Genomic DNA, 19,314 nt, shown 5'->3' on the forward strand with positions numbered 1-19,314 from the left:
CAGCGCCTGTCTGCTACCTTCACCTCTGTCTGGCAGAGGATACTGGGGTATGGGACTTAGAGAACACACAGAGAGCGGCGCTGCAAGGGGACAGGTTGTTGCAGCCTCACAGTCCCCAACTAAAGGACCCCCAGCGCTGAGAGGGCCACCACCTGAGCCCTGGGCACCACAGGGTGATGCCATGGCAGCGGAATAACATGCGGCAGGGTAGGGGATGGGACAGAAAGGGGCCTTTGGAGCTGGCAACTGACGGACTCTGCCTGGGAGAATGGTTCTGGCAAGGACTGGGATGGGAAACCCTCTTGGGTCATCCATGGCCCCTGAGTGCTGGGCGTGAGGGTGGCTGAGGGCTGGATCTGGGTGGCTGGGGTTCAGGGGGACTGAGGGAAGCCCTGGGGGACAGGGTTTGGATGGTGCCAGGGGCCGCTGGGAGGGATCTGGGGGAGGGTGTCTGGGACAGGACCACTGGGGGTCCCCATAGGCTGGTGCTGGTGAGAGGCCGGTGAGCTTGCCCCACATTTACCCAGCACCTGATGACTCGAGGAGAAGCATGGATCACCATTGGCAAATGGGCTGTGGCACGGACAGTGGCAGGGTGGGGAGGACAGGGACAGGGGCACAATGAGCGCGTCTGGGCCAGGTGGGTCAGCTGGGCTGCTGTTCCTTATGGTGGGGAGGGCCAGGGCCAGGAATCTGCCTGGTGCCTGGTGGCATCAGGTGCGGTACAGGTTGCCATTGGCAGGGCACTATGGCACAGTAAGGCTGGGGCTGGGCCTTGGGCTGCTCCTGGGGGTCCTGGACTGGGTGTTGAGCCACGAGTGCAGGGTCCCTGGGACCCCACCTTGCCCTTGCACCACGGGTTAGGGGCACGGAGATCTGTGGGGAGGAGGAAGGAACCTCTGGGGACAGAGGAGGGACAGGTGGGACTGGGGAAGTGAACCAGGGAGCGAGCAGTTTGGGTTGAGGAAGGAGGCCAGCAACGAGGCTGAGGATATGTAGGGAGAGAGGGACGTTGGGGCTGGTGGAAGGGGACAGGGCTGGGGTAGAGTCAGTGGAAGGAGGACAAGGAGGGGTGAAGGCGAGGTGGGCAGGCAAGGGGGAGCCTCTTGTTCATGGGATCATACAGGAGGATGGGAAGGCTGGGGCACCCTGGCCTATGGCCTCAAGTGCTGGGGAAATTTTGGTGGGAGCAAGGCCATTCCCCCGGCTGCAGGTGGTGGTCTCCCATGGCCATGACACCTGGGGTGGTGCAGGTGACCCAACCCCTCTTTTCTACCCCCAGTGCAAGTGGGTATGCTGCCTGGCCATGGGCTGCATCCACTGTCTGTGACAGGAATGTCCTTTCTGCCACTCATGCCCAGAGTGCCTGGCCCTGCATGGCACAGATATCTCTGTCCCCTCTGTGCTGCTGACCTCAGCACTGAACCTGGCAGGTTTGCCCCAATGTGACTGAATTTCCCACAGGGGAGGCAAGCCCCGTTCCCACAGCCAGCTCTATGCCTGGGCTCCCTGTGCCCTCAAGCTTTGTGCTGGCCCCACACCTGCTTGTCACCATCCCTTGGTCCCAGGGATCAGGATCTGGTGCAGAGGTGCTGATGTGCCCCCAGCAGGGTGAGTGGGGGGAAGATGATTCTCCCTTGCCCTTCTGCACTGCTGCCCCAGCCTGTGTTGTCACTGGCTGAGCCCTGCTGTTTTGTAGGGAACCCGGTGCCCGTCAGGACTAGTGTCTGGGGCCAGGGACACCCTGTTGGTGTTGGGAGGCTGTCCTGGTGTTTTGCCCTGGGATGAGGGGTGTGGCTAGGCCCCCTGCACTGCATCTGGGCTCTTCCCATCTGTCCTGGGGTGGGCAGGAGCCACGTGATGCCATATGCTCATGGTCACTTGCAGAGCACATCAGGAGTTTCCACATGCATAGGGGTGTTAATTAGCAGTTTATTACCAGGGAGATGTGGGGGAACAGTGTGGCCCTGAGGCATCGCTGGTGTGGTGTATCCCATGCTCTCAGCTCCTGTAGGAGAGGAGAAGGTGAGTGAGGCTGGACAAGGGCAGGCAGCCCTGACTGAGCAGCTCCCACCCGCCATGGCCTGGAGCTGATGGGGCTGGTGCAGCTGGGCAAGGAGGAGAGCTCACCTGCGCCTGTAGAGCCTTACAGCCCCAGCGAGGGTTGCAGCCACAGTCAGCAGCACCACGATGGTGATGCCAATGCTGGAAGCTACCTTGGAGCTTCCTGGAGGAGAGAGGAGAGAGAGGGGTTGCGAGCACACAGGAGGCCATGGCCAGAGATGCTGTCAGAGCCTGATCCACCATCCTTCAGGCACCTGCATGGGGCCAGGGTTCTCTGCCTCCACCCTGCATCCCATCTCCGTGGGTGGGACCTACCCCATGGGATGAGGAGGCTGCGGGTGCCCAGGCTGCGGTGGCGCACGCGGCAGGCGTAGCTGTGCCCGTCACCAAGGGCCACAGACAGGATGCTGCGGAGCTGGTAGGTGAGGTCGGCATTGGGCAGGATGGCACTGGTGTTGAGCGCTGGGCCTGGTGGCACCTCCTGGCCATCCCGCAGCCAGGCCACGCTGATGGGCCGTGGGTAGAAGCCGGTGATGTGGCAAACCAGCAGAAGCTGGGCTGGGCTGGGTGTGCGGGCGAAGACTGTAGCCACAGGCAGCTCTGGGAGGCGAAAGCAAGGGGATGGTGGGATCTCTGGTGGGGCACCACTTGGCCCCAGTGTGGGGGGCTTTGGGATGGCTGTCTCAGGGTTGGGGTGGTCTCACCTTGTCTCTCTAGATCTGCCCTCCCATACTTGATAAGTTTCTTCATGTGGTCAACACAGGTGATATTGAGAAGGTGCTGCAGGGTTGCAGAGAAGCCTGTGAAACTGTTGAACTGTTTCTGAACTTGTGCTGCCAGCTCACTCTCCTGCTGCCTCTCCCACTGTCTGTTGTCTGTGTCAAAGCTGAGGAAGTCGTGGGCATTGTAGGCAAGATGGTAGAATTTGGTATAGGAGCCATTGGGATACAAGTCACAGCCAGCTGCGCACTGGAACACAAAGGGGTCTGGGGGGGATGACAGGCATCACGAGTGCAGCTTTAGCTACAGCCTGAAATTACAGCCTGGCACCCACTTCTTTGGGCACAGCCCTTTCCCCCTTTCCTCTTCAAGTCATTCTCCCCAGGGAGAATACATGAAAGGCCAAAGCTCAATTGGAGTTGAAACTGGCCAGTGTTGTGTCAGACAACAGGAAAGGCTTTTTTAAGTACGTTAATGGCAAGGGGAGGTCTAAAGAAAACATAGGACTGATACTTGCTGAAGATGGTCACCTGACTAATAGGGCTAAAGAAAAAGCAGAGTCATTCAATGGATTTTTTTCCTCAGTCCTTAATAATACTGGTAGACCTTGGGTCTCCCGGTTCTCTGAGTCAGAGGACCATGACTGTGAGACCAGTGACTTTCCATTTATGGACACTGAAATTGTCAGGGACCAGCTGTATCAGCTGAATGTTCACAACTTTGTGGAGCTTGATGGGATTCTCCCTTCTGAAGGAGCTAGTGGATGTTACAGCAGGACACCTCTCCATCATCTACCAAAGGTCTTGGGAGTCTCGGGAGACTGCAAGCTAGCCAACATTATTCCAGTTTACAAGAAGGGTGTGAGGGAAGGCCCAAGAAACTACAGACCTGTTAGTCTAACCTCAGTACCTGGAAAAATTATGGAAAAGATCATACTGGGTGCTACTGAAAGGCATTTAAAGGACAATGCAATTATCAGGCTGTCGAGATGTATTCACAAAGAGAAAGTCCTGTTTAACTAATTTGATATGCTTGTACGATAAGGTCGCTCACCCAGTGGATGAAGGGAAGGCAGTGGATGTATTTTTTCTGGATTTTAGTTAAGGTTTTTGATACTGGCCCTCACAGCATCCTTCTGCACAAGTTGTCCAACTGTGGGGTGAGCTGTTCACTGTGCACTGGGTGAAGAATAGGCTGAACAGCAGGGCTCCAAGGGTTGTAGTGAATGGGGCTACATCTGGCTGGCAACTGGTCACCAGCAGTGTTCCTCAGGGCTCGATCCTAGGGCCAATGCTGTTCAATAATTTGATCAATCATCTGGATGCAGGAGTTGAATGCACCATTAGCAAGTTTGCTGATGATACCAAACTGGGAGGTGCTCTCTTGACCGTCTTGAGGAACAAGAGAGGCCTTGCAGAGGAATCTAGATAGACTGGAGCATTGGGCAATCATCAATGGCATGAAATTTAACAAGGACAAATGCCAGATTCTGGACCTGGGATGGAGTAACGCTGGACACAAATATAAACTGGGAGAGGAGTGGCTGGAGAGCAGCCCTGCAGTGGCTGGAGAGCAGCCCTGCAGAAAGGGATCTGGAGGTGCTGGTTGGCAACAGGCTCAACAGAAGCCAGCAGTATATCCTGGCAGCTGGGAGGGCAAACCACATCCTTGGGTGCATCAAACACAGCATAACTAGCCCGTTAAAGAGAGGTGATTATCCCACTGTATTCAGTGTTGGTGCGGCCTCACCTGGAGTACTGTGTGCAGTTCTGGGCCCTACTATTTAAGAAAGGTGTGAAGGTCCTTAAATGCATCCAGAAGAGGGCAACAAAGCTGTGTAGGGGCATGTCTTATGAGGACTTTGGGCTTGTCAAGTTTGGAGAAAGTGAGGATGAGGGGTGACCTCACTGCACTCTACAGTTTTCTGAGGAGGGCATGTGGAGAGAGAGGTGCTGATCTCTTCTCCTTGGGATCCAGGGACAGGGCACCTGGGATTGGTTCAAAGCTGCATCAGGATGGGTTCAAACTTGATATTAGGAAACTTTTATCTACAGAAGTGGTCGATGCCCGTGCTTGTCAGTGTTTAAGAGGCATAAGAGGCATTTGGACAATGCCCTTAAGATTTTGCTTTACCTTTAGGTCAACCCTGAATTAGTCAGGCAGCTGGACTGGATGATCATTGTAGGTCCCTTCCAACTGAATGATTCTATTCTATATCCTATATCCTATATCCTATATCCTATTCTTCTCCTCCGTATCACTGCTCTGCTTTACACCAGGTGGAAACTGTGGATGAGAAACCTGTCCTGAGCTCTATAGCTCATTGTCCTCAAGCTGCCCCTGCCCATGACAGGTTCGGGAGCCACAGCAAAGCAGGAAGCACTTCTTTGGGGGAGTGACAGGACATGGGGTGTGGGTGAGTAGGAGGACAGTGGCACTCTGCCTGGCACCCTGTCCTTGGGTCACCAGGGCTGCAGCAGTGTGGGACTAGGCACTTGCTTTGCATGTCCCATCTCACAGACATGAGTGGAGAGGCCCCTTTTACTTTCTACTCCACTTTCTCAGATGGCTTCTCTGGTGGGATTTGTGGTGCCCGGAGAGCAATAGGGGGGCTAGTCTGAGGGTGTAAGTGGAGCTAAACACAGCCAAGGTTTGTGCTGGGGACCGGGATGGTCCTGTGTGACCTTTGCACAGCACAGAGTGGTTTGGCGGTCTTGCTGATGCAGGATGAGGCCCATTCCCTGCCCTCCTGCCAGCCCTAGTTTGGGAAAGCTGTTGGTGGTGGCTCTGAGCTCCTTCTCACAGCTCCCTGTCTTGGGTGAGGAGGTGCTGAGCACCTGATACTCACAGGGTGTCTGGTACAGCCTGGCATCACTGGAAACGGACAGGATGAAGTTTTTGATGTAGATACCAAACAGGTTTCGCAGGTTCTCCCACTCGTCTGCAGGCAGGGCTGGGTAGACCCATGGATGAAGGTAGAGGATGTCCTGGCTGTATTTATGCATGGTAGCAAAGACAATGTCCTCCAGAGTGGCCCAGACTGAAATGTCTACAAAGTCATCATTGTGGAAGATGTAGGTTTGGAAAACATGTAGTTTAAAAGATCCTGCGGGGAGAAGGGGTAGAGGAAGTGGTATTGGGGTGCATGAGGATGAAGGAGGAGGTCAGAGAACTGCTGACTCCAGTGTTGGTGGGTGGCGCTAAGAAAGATGGCTTGCAGTGTCCTCAGGGACAGGCAGAGCGAGATAGGGCAGATGGGCAGGGTGGGGGAAATCCCCTGTTTTCACTCAGTTCGTGGTTTCCTTCTACGGCCTCTCTGGGTCTCTCTGAGCCTCTCCCTGCTTGTCTAATTTCCCTTTTTTTAGCCATCCGCTGCCCCTATGTGACCTACTGGGACCTGCCACTTAGCTGTGTGGAAGGCATGGCAGGGAGAACTTCAGTGCTGGTTTGGGGTGATGCTTCCCCTGGCAAGAGAGCACCCATGCCAGGACCTGGATCCATTGGATACCTGCACACAGTGCAGGGGCTGGGGGGGCTGGGAGGGAGGGGCATTTCACCCCAGTTTAGGGGCTCCCAGGCAGTGCTCGAAACCAGACACTGACACTAGCCGGGAGAATTAAATTGATGCTGCAGCACTGAATGAGGCTCTGATAGTAAGCAGAGCAGAGTGAAGCCTGTTTTGGAGCAGTGAGTGCCCCCTGGCCAGGGCACAGTGAGTGCCTGCCCCCAGAACGGGAAACACAACCTGGGGATAGAGGTGAAGGCTCATTGTAGCTGCAGGAGGAACCTTCAAGAGTTGTTTCAGAGGAGGAGAATCCAGGGACCCTTCAGTTGCAAGAGAAATTATCCCGCAGGCTGACAGCTGTGCACAGGAACTGCTCAAGGGGTTGGAGCCCAGTGCAGGGCTGTCGTGCCACAAGGGGCTGAGAACCCCTGCTGCCTGCAGTCTCCCTACAGGAGGAAGGCATCTTTGGGGGCACTCCAGCACCCCAGGCCTGGCTGAGGGACCCCTTCCCCCTTGGCTGCTCAGGCATCTGAACCCCAGTGCCAGTGGTGCTGGGCTGGGCAGGATGGTGTGGGGCAGGGAACCCTGAGCAGGTGGGCAGGGATGGGGCACCTTTGGGTCCTGTGGGGTGGGAGGTGGCCCCTTGGTGACGGGAACAGTGGCCTATCTGTGCCTACCCCCTGCCATCTCTGTGGGGTCCTGCAGTGCCTACCCCTTGCCACCTCTGTGGGGTCCCACAGCACAGGGAAGGGAGCGGGTGGGGATGAGCCAGGGCTTGCACTTACCCTCTGGATCTGCCCGGATCCTGTGGATGAGGAGGAGAAGGAAGAGGAGAAGGAGGAGGCGAGGAGGCTGCATGGTGCCAGCAGCAAGTATGCAGGAGCAAGTGTAGCAGGAGGAGGAAAGGGCCACGTGAGCGTGACTGCACAGTTCTCCACTGGGCTGTTCTGCTTGGGCAGCTCTGGTGGTGCTAGTGTCGTGGGGTGGCCCTGGAAGCCAATGAGGCTGGTGCTGATGTTTTGGGGAGGGCCTGGTCAGGTGTGCTCCCCAGAAGGAAGTGGTGTGGCTGGAGGAGGGGCTGGGCTGGTGCACTCTGGCCAGTGGCTGTGAGTGCCAGGGTAATTTGGGTGAGCGCAAAGTCATCCCTCCTGGCTGCAACAGCAGCCTGACACCCAAGGAGACATAGGCTGAGCCTGGCCCATGGTGGCCTTTGCCTCCTCCCGTGGTAATCTCCAGGGGTTTACTCTGTAGTCCCCTGGCAGAGAGTATTTGGTTTATGTGGCAAGCTTTTGGTAGCAGGGGGCCTGCAGGGGTGCTGCAGAAGCCAGCCAGAATCTGCTTCCATGTCCAACAAAGCCAGTTCCAGCCATCTCCAAGACAGACTTGCTGCTGGACAAGGCTGAGCCAATCAACAATGTTGGTAGTGCCTCTGTGATCGCATATTTAAGAAGGGGTAAAAACTGCTGCACAACAGCAGCTAGGACAGAGAGAAATATGTGAGAGAAACAACTACGGAAACACCAGTCAGTGAAGAAGAAGGAGATGCTCCAGGCACTGCAGCAGAGATGGTGCCTGTGCAGCCCATGGTGAAGACCATGGTGACACAGGTTGTTCCCCTACAGCCCATGGAGGACCACAGTGGAGCAGATATCTACCTGCAGCCCATGGAGGACCCCATGTTGGAGCAGGTGGGTGTACCTGAAGGAGGCTGTGACCCCATGGAGAGACTTCTGGCAGGACCTGTGACCCTCTGGAGAGGAGCCCACACTAGAGCAGGTCTTCTGGCAGGACTTGTGACCCTGCAGGAGAACCATGCTGGAGCAGTCCGTTCCTGAAGGACTGCACCCCGTGGGAAGGACCCATATTGAAGAAGTTCATGAAGGACTGTCTCCTGTGGGTGGGAACTCATGCTGGAGAAACATGAGGAGGACGGAGCAAGAGACAATGCATAATAAACTAATAACAATGCCCATTCCCCATCCCACTGTTCTGCTTGGGAGGAGAAGGTAGAGAAGTCAAGAGTAAAGTTGAGCCCAGGAAGAAGGGAGGGGTGGAGAGAAGGTGTTTTTAGATTTGTTCTTATTTCTCATTATCCTACTCTGATTTTGATTGGCAATAAATCAAATTAATTTCCCCAAGCTGAGATTGTTTTGCCCATGATGGCAATTGCTGAGTGATCTCCCTGTCTCTCAACCCATGATCCTTTTGTCATATTTTCTCCCCTTTGTCCAGTTGAGGTGGGGGAGTGATAGAGCAGCTTGGTGAGCACTTGGTGGCTAGCCAGGGTCAACCCACCACACCACCCTTCTTGGGAGCATGTCACTCAAAGGCCGAGTCCCCCAGAGCCTCAGTGAGGCTCTTTCATGAGTGTCAGGCATATTGGGAGAGTGACTGTCCCCCATCCCTCGACGTTTTGCAGGGGCACGAGTCAGGCATGGAGGCAGGAGGCAGGAGTGGAGGAGATCCTGTCCCAAAATCATCCCAGACAGAGAGTGAGATCAGCACTGGAATCAGAGCAGCTTCACGCCTGCTCAAAACACCTCCCTGCATCAGGGGACTGGAGATGTTACTTGGGTCCTCCCTTCCCCTTCTAACCTCAGCGAAGCAGCTCAAATCCCTCCATCTCTCCCTGGTGGCCTGCTCCATCCCCCATCTCACTCAGTGGCCCCATGCTGGTCTGGCCCCAGGTTGTCACTGCTCTTCTGCTAGGGACAGACACTGGCCACAGAGATGCCAAGATGTGGGAATCGCTTCTCCTGACGTGCCAGGGGAGATTGGCCAGTGTCCAGAAAAAGAGAGAGTCCTCCTGACTGCAATATGGGGTCTCTGCAGTGCTTTAAGGCATTTTTGGGGGCACTTCATAAAGGCGAAGGAGGATGAGAGACACAGGAGCCACGTGCAGCTCGGGAAGTTTGTAGCTGTTTAATGTGGTCGTTTTCCGGAGCAAACCCCTGTCAGTGCTGATGTGTCAGGGATAGGCCATGAGATGAGCAAGGAAAGCTGGTGGTGAGGAAGCTTATTGCTGGGAGGGCAACCAGGCCTCAAATGACGAATTCCTGGGTCTCCCATGTGGTGTCATTATGTTTCCTGCAAGGGGGGGCCACAACTGTGAGCCACACTTAGGGCTGGGAAGTTCATCCCTGCAGAGCTGCTGCTGCTGCAACCCGTGGCCCAACCCATCTGCCCATGAACCTGAGAGCAGACCGTGGGAGGGAGATCTTACCTGCGCTTCCACCACCAAAATGCTCCAGCAGAGGCCATGACCAAAAGGAGCAGCACTGTGATGGCAATGCCAACAGTTGGAGCTGTGATGTGGCTTTCTGGGATGGAGAAAAGACGATGGCCGTGTCAGCACCAGACAGGAGCTGCCCCTCACAGGGCTAGTGGCTGCTACCTGCACCCTGCACCCCATCCCCATGGGTGACACCTACCCCATGGGATGAGGAGGCTGCGGGTGCCCAGGCTGCGGTGGCGCACACGGCAGGTGTAGCTGTGCCCATCACCAGGGTCCACAGACAGGATGCTGCGGAGCTGGTAGGTGAGGTCGGCATTGGGCAGGATGGCACTGGTGTTGAGCTCTGGGCCTGGTGGCACCTCCTGGCCATCCCGCAGCCAGGCCACGCTGATGGGCCGTGGGTAGAAGCCGGTGATGTGGCAAACCAGCAGAAGCTGGGCTGGGCTGGGTGTGCGGGCGAAGAGTGTAGCCACAGGCAGCTCTGGGCGGGGGTGAGAGCCAAGAAGTTGGGGGAGCCCTGGTGGGGCACCACTTGGTCCCAGTGAGGAGGCAGGCTTCGTGGTGGCTATGGCAGGGTTGGGGTGATCTCACCTTGTCTCTCCAGCTCAGCCCTCCCATGCCTGCACAGGGTGAGGATGTGGCTCTTGCAGGAGATGGAGAGGAGATGTTCCAGGAGCCCTGTGATGGACTTCTTGCTGGTGAGGGACTTGCTGACTAGCGCTGCTAGTGGGGATGGCTGCCGGGGTTCCCAGCACTGCCTCTCCATCTCGAAAGCTGTGAGGTCTCTGCCACCCTCCCCAACATCCATGAAGCCCCAGCTTGTCCTATTGGGGTGCAGCACACAGCCTGCACGGATCTGGACCACCAATGGGTCTGCCGAGGGCAGAGCCAGTGGAGAGGTCCCATGAGTGTGTGGAATATGGGTGGCAAGAGATGGGATGTGGCTGGAGGCATGTGCAGGGATGTAATGGGCAGCGGGGTGCAATGGACAGCAGAGTGCAAAGGGCAGTGGAGTGCAAAGGGCAGCAGGGCACGGGGTCATGCTTCAGGAAGCCCTGGAACACCCTGCAAGCTCTCAGTCCCCTTGGAAGGCCAGAGTGGATATGGGGCCAGTTAGAATGGGGTGGTTGCTCAAACAGAATTTTGGCTGCCAAAACGTTTGCCCCCAAATTTTTCTTTCCCTGATCTGTGCTGTGAGGGTCCTGCAGCCATGGTAAATGATGGCAGCTCACCAGTGTGCAGAGTGGTTCCCCTGTGCCAGATGGCACGAGTGAAAACACCTGAGGGGTGTTTTCAGTGCACTGCCCTTGCTAGCTATGTGCCCAGCCAGCCGCAGTGTTTCCCATTACCCTTTCAGGAGCTGTTGCACCCTATGAGACCCCACAAATGTCACTCCAGTGGGGAGGAGGGCACAGCCAGAACCATGGAAAAGGGGCTGGGGGTCTGGCTGGGGTAATCCCCATACTCACAGTCCAGTTGTGCCTGATGGGCCATTTCATGCACATATCGGACAAGGTTGCGCAGAAAGAGTTTGGAATGGGACTTGATCTTCTCCGCATCACCCTCTGCTGTGGCCTGGAGGGCCCAGGGCCAGTGGAAGTGGATGTTCCAATTGGCAGGATCCAGTGAGAAGATGGGCACGTCCCCCAAGAGAGCCACCCCAAACACCTCAGCAGAGCTGAAGTTGGCGAAGAGGCTGGTCTGGAGCAGCTGGAAAACCTGCGTCTCTGTCGGGAAAGAGGATGGGGATGGAAAAGGCTGCAGGAAAGAGGAGATGGCAGGGAGGGGGGTAGGGCTGGAGGGAAAACAGGCTAGATATAAGAAAGAAATTTTTTATGAAGAGAGCAGTAAAACACAGTCAAAGGCTGCCCAGAGAGATAGCAGAAGCCCCATTCCTGGAGACATTCCAGGTCAGGTTGGGCGGGACTCTGAGCAACCTGATACAGTTGAAGATGTCTCTGCTCATTGCAGGGGGGTTGGACTAGATGACCCTTAAATGTCCCTTCCAACACAAACGTCTCTGATTATACGCTCTTCTACCCATTCAGGGTTGCTTTCCTGTCTGAACTTCCTCTGTCTCTGCTGCACTTTTTCCTTGTCTGTTTTACTTTCAATGAGCTATACAGGACTCCAGGCACCTTCTCCCTTCCCCTCCCCACCTCCCTCTTGCCCAGCACCTTGGCCATCATTTCAGGTGATGCTTCCCCGAGAAGAAGCACTTGTGCCAGGACCTGTATTTGCCAGACACTTGCACACAGCGCAAAGGATGTGGAGGATGGAGGAGGGGAAAGGGCATTTTGTCCATGTTTGGGGGCTTCTGGGCGTCAGGAGCTCAAGGAGACCGAACCCTGACAGGGGCAGGAGAGTAGCCCAGCCCTGAGATCAGTCCCGTGTTTCCATGTTTGCTGCTGCCCCCACCGGAAATGTGAGCTCTCATGGGTTTGTGGTGAAATGCTCTGTGCAGCGGCGGCGCCTGAAACATCCTCTTGCAGGTGCAGCTCCTCAACAGACAAGGGGCTGCTGGAATAGGCCCACAGCACCACGTGGGGCTGAGACCCACCTTGTGCCCAAGAACTCCCTGAAGGCAAAACGGACCTTTGGGGGAACACTGATACCCCAGCCTGGCTGGGAACCCATGGCCTCACTTCTGCTTGGGTGCCCAAGCCCCTGTGCTGGAGCTGGTGGAGTGTGAAGTCCCAAGCTGCAGGGAGGAGCAGAGGGTGCGCAGGGAGAGGGCACCTTTGGATGCTGTGTGGTGGAGTGTGGCCCTTTGATGCTGAGGATCACCCCCCACCATGCAGGTGACAGTGGCCTGGCTTTGCCTCCCCTGAGGAACCTGTGGGGTCCTCTGACATGGAGGTGAGAGCAGTTGGGGTGAGCCAGGGCTCCCACTTACCCTTTGGGTCTGCCCACATCCCAGGGAGGAGGAGGGGAAGAAAGAGGCAGAGGAGATGAGGGGGCTCCATGGTGCATGCAGCAAGGTGGAAGCAGCAGCAGCAGCAGTGACTGAGAGAGGAAGAACCCGTGGGGTCCCTCACTTCAACCCAGCCCAACAGTCATGGCAGTCGCTCTCCACCAATGGGACTGGTGCTGACGTGCTGGGGAGGGGCCCAGAGGTCCGGAGCTGGGGGCTGGGGACTGTGGGAGGAGGAAAGACAAAACAAGGTCTTGAGCATGAAGTGCCACGACAGGCTGGGGCTGGGGAGAGTGCAGCCAGGAAGAGAGGGGAGAGAAAGGGAGGCATAGGAAATGGCACTAGGAGAAAATAGGTGCTTAAAAACTCAAGCTGGGTCCCCCTGACTCCCCCTCCCCACTGATGGTACCTCGCCCCTATCCCTGTTCTTGTGGAGTGCATCAGCTCCAGTGGAGGTAACAATGGCTTTTGGGTTTCAGCCTTGACTGGAGAAAGACAGCTGCTGTACCCTTAGCCCCTGCATGGGGAGAAGAGCTGCTTTGGGTCCTCCGTGGCATCTCCAGCTCAGGCTCCTCCTGTACTGTCTGCCTAACCCTGGGGACCAAACTCCCCAGGGAGGAGGTGACAAGAAGTTCCCGCCCAGCCCATAGTTACAGGAACAGTGCTGGGGAACTCCAGCTCTCCCTTAAGTGCCCCCAGGAGAGGGCCTGGGGTTGGGCTGCAACCTGGCACTCCGCTTTCCTTCCCACCATCTTTGTTGGGGAAATCCATCCCCCTTCCCAAGTGCCTTCTCGGTGAGGGATTAGGAAAGGTGGGGTCCATCCTCCTGCTCTGTCTCCATTGTCACCAGTGTCCAGTGCTGCAGGGACAATGGGGTGACCAGAGCCAGCCTCACTCCCACAGTGTCCCCTACCCACTGCTCCTCCCCAGCTGTCCCCTGGTGCCTCCCCTCACCCTGCAGTTTCTCTTCCTCTTTCCTGGGGGTGCCTGCACTGGGGGCAAAGGCAGAACTAAAACCACAGCCAACGGTAAGTTTGAGGAGGCGCACCCGATAACCTCCAAACACTGAGCCCCTTCCCTTCCATGGAGCTGTCCCATGGAGAAGTAGGGATGCTGTGGTGGACCGGCAGGCCCAGAAATGGCACCAACTTCCCCAGCAGCTCACCTCGGCATCACCCAGGGGATGTCCAGCCACGCCATCACAATGTCTACATCCCTCCCGGCAGGGCCACCAGTGCTGGGGTCAGAGGAGAGTGTTTGGCTGGTGGGATGCAAATGGCAGCCATGGGGTGGCCAGTGAGGGAAGGGGCAGGGGGTATTTTGGCCACACAGTTCTATGAGGTGACAATTTGTCCTCACAGTCCCCCCTAAGGTGACTGTTGGTCTCTTCTTGCTGAGTGGCTGATAGGCCACTAGCAGGCATCTGGCTTGTGCAAGTCCATGCGAGGTCACTGATGGCTGAATAGCTGGTAGGACAGGAGATTGTGCAGGTGCTTGTGATGTGTTCAGCCCCCTCTGAATTTTCTCCAGATGTCTTCCACTGTTGCAGTGGACCAGAAGTTCTGCTTTAGCTCTTCCTCATCTCTTTTGAATGTGCTTGTCCTCATGGTTTTTTGTTGTTTTTTATTCAATTTCTTACTTACTGTAGCAGAGGTCACAGCTTCTTCCTCCTTGATATTGTCGCTGCCTTTGGTCAGCAAATGATCAAAGACGGCAGGGGGCTGTTGGTCCACACAGACCATTGGTCCTCATAGTCCCCTAAGGTGACTGTTGGTCCTCAGAGTCACTGGCCAGGTTACCATTGGTCCCCACAGTTCCCTCAGGTGACATTGTTTCTTACAATCCTCCCAGGTGACCACTGGTCCTCACTATCTCCCCCAGGTGACTGTAGGACTATGCAGTTCCACCTCATGTGACCATTGGTCCTCGCAGATCCCATAGGTAACATTGGTCCTTGCAGTCACCCCTCAGGCAAGGACTGTAATCTCGCTGAGCCCAGCGCTGCTGGGTAACTTGGGGTGGATTGTGCAGGGCTGCAGTGCCTCTGGGTACTGCACTGGGTGTGTGGGCATCAGCACATGCTGGGCTGAAACACCCGAAGAGATCTCCTGAAGTGCCTGGATGTTTGTGTGTCTGTTCTTGTAGTGTCTCTTGGGGGCTGTGAACAAACGCTTGCAGATACCTCCCCAGTACTGGGTGTTCGGGTGTATGTTATTGTAGGACCTCTTGGGAGGTCACGGACATGACCACCTTTTCTTACTAGGTTTGCTCACCCCCTGCACCTGCTCTCCAGGTTTGGTGGGAGAGCTTCATCCTGCCACATCCAGCGAGTGCTGCAGAGTGTTTCACTTTGTTTGGGAGATGAATTGCCCCGTGTGCCTTGTTGGTGCTGCAGCTGCAGGCTCTCAGTCCCAAGGTGAGCCCTGTCTGCAGCTGAAAGTTTCATCTGTCTGTCCTAGCTCAGCAAGAGCTGGGAAAGACTCAGCACCACTCCTCCTGCAGCGAGATCCTTGAGCCCTGCTGTGCTGGCAGGTGACTCTGGCTGTCAGGGAAATTCAGTCCTGCCCACAGTACTATGGTTCACAGGGTCTGACCAGTGAAGAAACAGCTCCTGTGGAGCTGTGGTGGATGTGGCCACAGACCAGCTGGGTTTTCTTCTAATTCAGCTAACTGTTGGCTCACACATGGCTGCCAGAGTCTTATGCTGTGAAACTTTGCCAGGAAGTTGTCCTGTGAAACCAAACCTTTTGAAGCCATGCATTCAAGTGTGTAGTTGATTTGGAGCACAAACTAAATTCCTTCCTATGCTTGTCTGAACTCTGCTGTCTCTGATGGGAGATTAGCTTCCTTTTTCTCCTTAATTGGGAGGCTTGGGGGCACTTTACCCTGCTGTGTGCACTGTTGCTTATTTCCAGGAAATATGTAAGAATGTGTTCGTACATGTACAAATACACTTTTACTTTTTTTTATTCTTGCTTTGGAGTTTCCTGCGATTAGCACCAAATAATTCAGTGGTGCTCCAGCTTCCATCTGCAGCTGGTCTAAACCTCCTTGAGCCCATCAAATCCCGAGGAAAGGCATGTGTTTTGAGTGAAAATATGAATGTTTTAATTTCATTTTATACACAACTGCAGCTCCCACAGATTACATCTGTTTCAGTGTTACTCAGCACTTGGTAAAAGAGTTTGTGGCCAGTCTGTGTGGAACAGTTTAGTCTCAGCACAAATATTTCTGAATTACAGTTAATAAAGGCAGCTTTTAGGAAAAAATACTAGAAAGTGACAGTAGAAGGGCACAGCTTACCGCCTACAGATAAATGTGGTGTTGTACCAGAACTGGGAGAAATTGCCAGTGGGCAAAGAGCCCTAAAGAACCTCAGTGGGTGCATGGGGCAGTACCATGAGGCAAAAGGTGATCATGTGTAACGAGTGAGAAGGTCTTAGACTTGCATCCTTGTCTGCTTAGCAAATTGAAGTGGGTCAGGAGCCCCCAAGGTTTCCCCCATGCCTCTCTGAGTTGAGTTGATCTCGCATTCGGCAGAGCCCAGAATTTCATTGAAGCAGAAAACAGTAGAGTTTTTGTCCCTATGAGAGTGGTGGAAGGAAACAAGGGCTGTTGGCTGCCTTCAGGGCTAAGCTTCTTTGCTCAGGATGGAGTTCCTGGACTCTGACTCCACCATCTGCTGGTGCTTTCTGAAACGAGAGTGGGATGGCTCATGGGTACTCCATGGAAGAGACCTTGTGGGGGTGCAGACAGAAGCTGGCAGGGCCACAGTGGGAGCTTCACTGTTCAGGGCAGCAATCCCCTGGGGCATTTCCTCCCCTCCTCTCCCACTGCTGCTCCATGGGACAGAAGGGGGCCTTACCTGAGTCTCCACACCCGAAGCGCTGTGATGGCAGCCACAGCCATGGCTGCCAGCAGCCCAGCCCCAAGCCCTGCAATCAGCACCAACTCTGAGTTTCCTGAGAAACACAGGCAGAGGCTGCCATGAGCTTTTCTGGCTTTGCTCCATCCCTCTGGGCAGGGTGGTTCAGGAGCCCCATCCCTGTCCCCATGGGTGGCACCTACCCCATGGGATGAGGAGGCTGCGGGTGCCCAGGCTGCGGTGGCGCACGCGGCAGGCGTAGCTGTGCCCATCACCAGGGGCCACAGACAGGACGCTGCGGAGCTGGTAGGTGAGGTCGGCATTGGGCAGGATGGCACTGGTGTTGAGCGCTGGGCCCGGTGGCACCTCCTGGCCATCCCGCAGCCAGGCCACGCTGATGGGCCGTGGGTAGAAGCCAGTGACATGGCAAACCAGCAGGAGCTGGGCTGGGCTGGGTGTGCGGGCAAAGACTGTAGCCACAGGCAGCTCTGGGGGGCGTGAAAGCAAGATGGTAGGAGCCCTGGAAGGGGACACTGCTTGGCCCCAGTGTGGGGGCCTTTGGGGTGGCTATGGCAGAGTTGGGGTGGTCTCACCTTGTCTCTCCAGAGCTTCCTTCCCATAGCGCAGTAACACCTCCATGTCATCAACACAGGTATTGTTGAAGAGGACTTCCACCAGCTCGTTGAAGGCAGTATAGTTCTGGAGAATGGCCTGGACGTACCGTGTCAGGCTGGTGTCTTGGGAGAAGAGCCAGGTGCCATTGTCTGTGTTGAAGCTGAGGAAGTCCTGGCCATTGTAGGCCACATAGGCAAAGGCTCGGGAGGTCCTGTTGGGGTAGAGCTCACAGCCTGCCATGCATTGGGCCACAAAGGGATCTGGAGGGGCAGAGAGGAGAGAGAGGTTTCGTGAAGGGCTGAGACTGCCTTCCTGTGGACGTGGTCAGTGTCTCCTGTGCAGCACCAGCACTGGCGGATCCTTCCTCACTTCCCAGATGCTGTTCAGAGAGGGGACACAAAGAAGACTGGGTACTCACAGGGCACATCCTTCTTCATGGCACCTTCATTGACCAGGTGATGGAACCGTTGCAGATAGATCTTGATCATGTTCTCATAGGTCTCCCAGTCACTGCGGGGCAGGGCTGGGCGCACCCAGGGCTGGTAGAAGTGGATGGTCCAGGTGTGCTTATCAAGAGAACCAAGCTCGATGTCTTCTAGCAGGCCCAGCCCCTCTGTGTCCACAAAGGAGGTGTTTTGGAAGGTTGAGGTCTGGAGCAACCGGATAGTGAAGGTCCCTACATGAGACAGGGTTTGACAGGGGGAGATGGGAGTGGGAGGAGAGGGCTAGGGAAAGCAGAGGGGCTGAGGGATGGGTCCTCAGGGACCTCCGGGCCCCCCACAAGTTCCCTGCATCCTTGGCAGCCCCAGCTCCCACCCTCTGCACCCACCTGGAGTGATTGCATCCCTGCCAGGATGGAGATTTGGAGACAGAGGACAAGGAGGGTTCAGGAGGCAAGTGCCCAAGGCTGGGGGGGAGCAGGAAGCCCCTCATCCATGGGGTCCCATAGGGGCATGGAAGCAGGTGTGGATGAGCCAGGGCTCCCACTTACCCTCCAGGTCTGCCCATGTTCCAGAGACAAGGAGGAGGTAGAGGAGAAGGAGGAGAAGGAGGCAGCGGCGAAGGGGATGCATGGTGCCAGCAGTGAGGCCCTAAGCGTGCAGTGGTGGGTGCAGCGGCAGGAGGAAGGGGCTGTGCGAGATGTGGCCACAAACTTCTCATCAGGGTGGCTCTGCCCAGGCAGCTCTGCTGGTTCTAGTAGCTCTGGCAGCCAATGAGGCTGGCACTGAGGTTTCAGGGAGGGCCTTGGGGTTCCGCTTGGGGTGGGCTGGTCTGGGGCATCCTGAGTGGCTGTGAGTGCTGGGGGAATTTGGGTGGGAGCAAGGCCATCCCACTGGCTGCAGGAGGGGTCCCTCATGGCTGCAGCAGCACCTTGACAGTCAGGGTGGTGCAGGTGACCTGACTCTTCTACCACCATTACTGGTGGAGGTGCCACTTGGCCATGGGCTGCATCCACCATTCCTGACAGAAATGTCTCTTGCTGCCGCTCGTGCCTGGCATGTCTGGCTCTGCATAGCACAGACATCTCCAATCGCACTGCACTGCCTGTTTAACTGGGTGGGTTTGCCCCGATGTGGCTGTCTTTCCTGCAGGGGAGGCAAACCCTGTTACAACAGCCTGGCTGCTTGCCTGGGCTCCCCATGTACCCAGGCTGTGCACTGACACCATGCTTCTTTGTCACCTCCCAGCCATCCCACAGACAGGTCATTCTGATGGGCCACAGGTAGAAGCTGGTGATGTGGCAAACCAGCAGAAGCAGAGCTGGGTCATGTATGCAGGTGAAGACCATGGTCACGGATGGCTATGGGGTGTGAGAGTGAGGAGAGCTGGTAATATCCCCTGACCCCTCAGCACTGCTGGCCTGTTCCTGGGGAATGGGCTCCCCATGGAACAGGTGATGAACAGTTCCATTGTGGCCCACAGCTGCAGGGTCAGGGATGGGTGCAAGCAGGGCTGGAGGAAGCGTTTCCTCTAGGATCTTCTCTCAGGGTGCAGGAAGTGGATGGCCTCGAGCATCTGCAGTGGTCCCTGGTCCCCAAGGAAGAGACGAGCTGCGGGGCTTGGAAGGGACTGTTTCCCACTGACAGTCTTTGGACCCTTGGAGTGACGGCACTTGGCCAGGCAGGATCCCCAAGCTGGGATGAGGATGGGACCATGGTCCATTGCCAGGGGGATGTGGTAGATGAGTAGCCTCCCTATTTCCATGGAGCTCCAGCCACACCATGGGGTCTGGGAGCTGCTTCTCTGCTTCCCTGTACCCCACAGTACTGGGGAACTCCAGCTCTCCCCTAAGTGCCCCCAGGAGAGGGCCTGGGGTTGGGCTGCAACCCAAAAATCTTTGTTGGGGAAATCCATCCCCCTTCCCAAGTGCCTTCTCGGTGAGGGATTAGGAATGG

General features: G+C 56.1%; 3 protein-coding genes across 4 annotated transcripts; all 3 read right to left on the minus strand.

The window, feature by feature from the left end:
* Positions 1-1,797: 1,797 nt before the first annotated feature.
* Positions 1,798-7,147, minus strand: LOC104341786 (T-cell surface glycoprotein CD1b-3). Its single transcript, XM_086470664.1, has 6 exons — positions 7,075-7,147; positions 5,633-5,890; positions 2,769-3,050; positions 2,380-2,664; positions 2,131-2,227; positions 1,798-1,837 (listed from the first exon to the last, which is right to left on the minus strand). Exons 1-6 carry the CDS (start codon positions 7,145-7,147, stop codon positions 1,798-1,800), a joined length of 1,035 nt encoding a protein of 344 aa, XP_086326790.1.
* A 2,183-nt stretch (positions 7,148-9,330) lies between these two features.
* Positions 9,331-12,511, minus strand: LOC104355055 (T-cell surface glycoprotein CD1b-3-like). 2 transcript variants are annotated; one of them, XM_086470710.1, is made up of 7 exons: positions 12,421-12,490; positions 12,170-12,174; positions 10,994-11,249; positions 10,116-10,397; positions 9,721-10,005; positions 9,513-9,609; positions 9,331-9,376 (listed from the first exon to the last, which is right to left on the minus strand). In XM_086470710.1, exons 1-7 carry the CDS (start codon positions 12,488-12,490, stop codon positions 9,331-9,333), a joined length of 1,041 nt encoding a protein of 346 aa, XP_086326836.1. The 2 variants fall into 2 exon arrangements, with proteins under 2 accessions (XP_086326836.1, XP_086326838.1); XM_086470712.1 differs by lacking the exon at positions 12,170-12,174 and having other exon boundaries at positions 10,994-11,251; positions 12,421-12,511.
* Positions 12,512-16,069: 3,558 nt separating this feature from the next.
* On the minus strand, positions 16,070-17,991 carry LOC104341323 (antigen-presenting glycoprotein CD1d). The gene is made up of 6 exons (XM_086470709.1): positions 17,910-17,991; positions 17,337-17,594; positions 16,897-17,178; positions 16,507-16,791; positions 16,304-16,400; positions 16,070-16,130 (listed from the first exon to the last, which is right to left on the minus strand). The coding sequence occupies exons 1-6, from the start codon at positions 17,989-17,991 to the stop codon at positions 16,070-16,072; spliced, it is 1,065 nt and encodes a 354-aa protein (XP_086326835.1).
* Positions 17,992-19,314: the final 1,323 nt, after the last annotated feature.

Source organism: Leptosomus discolor, chromosome 9, assembly GCF_034619465.1.
Source record: "Leptosomus discolor isolate bLepDis1 chromosome 9, bLepDis1.hap2, whole genome shotgun sequence".
Lineage (NCBI taxonomy): Eukaryota > Metazoa > Chordata > Aves > Leptosomiformes > Leptosomidae > Leptosomus > Leptosomus discolor.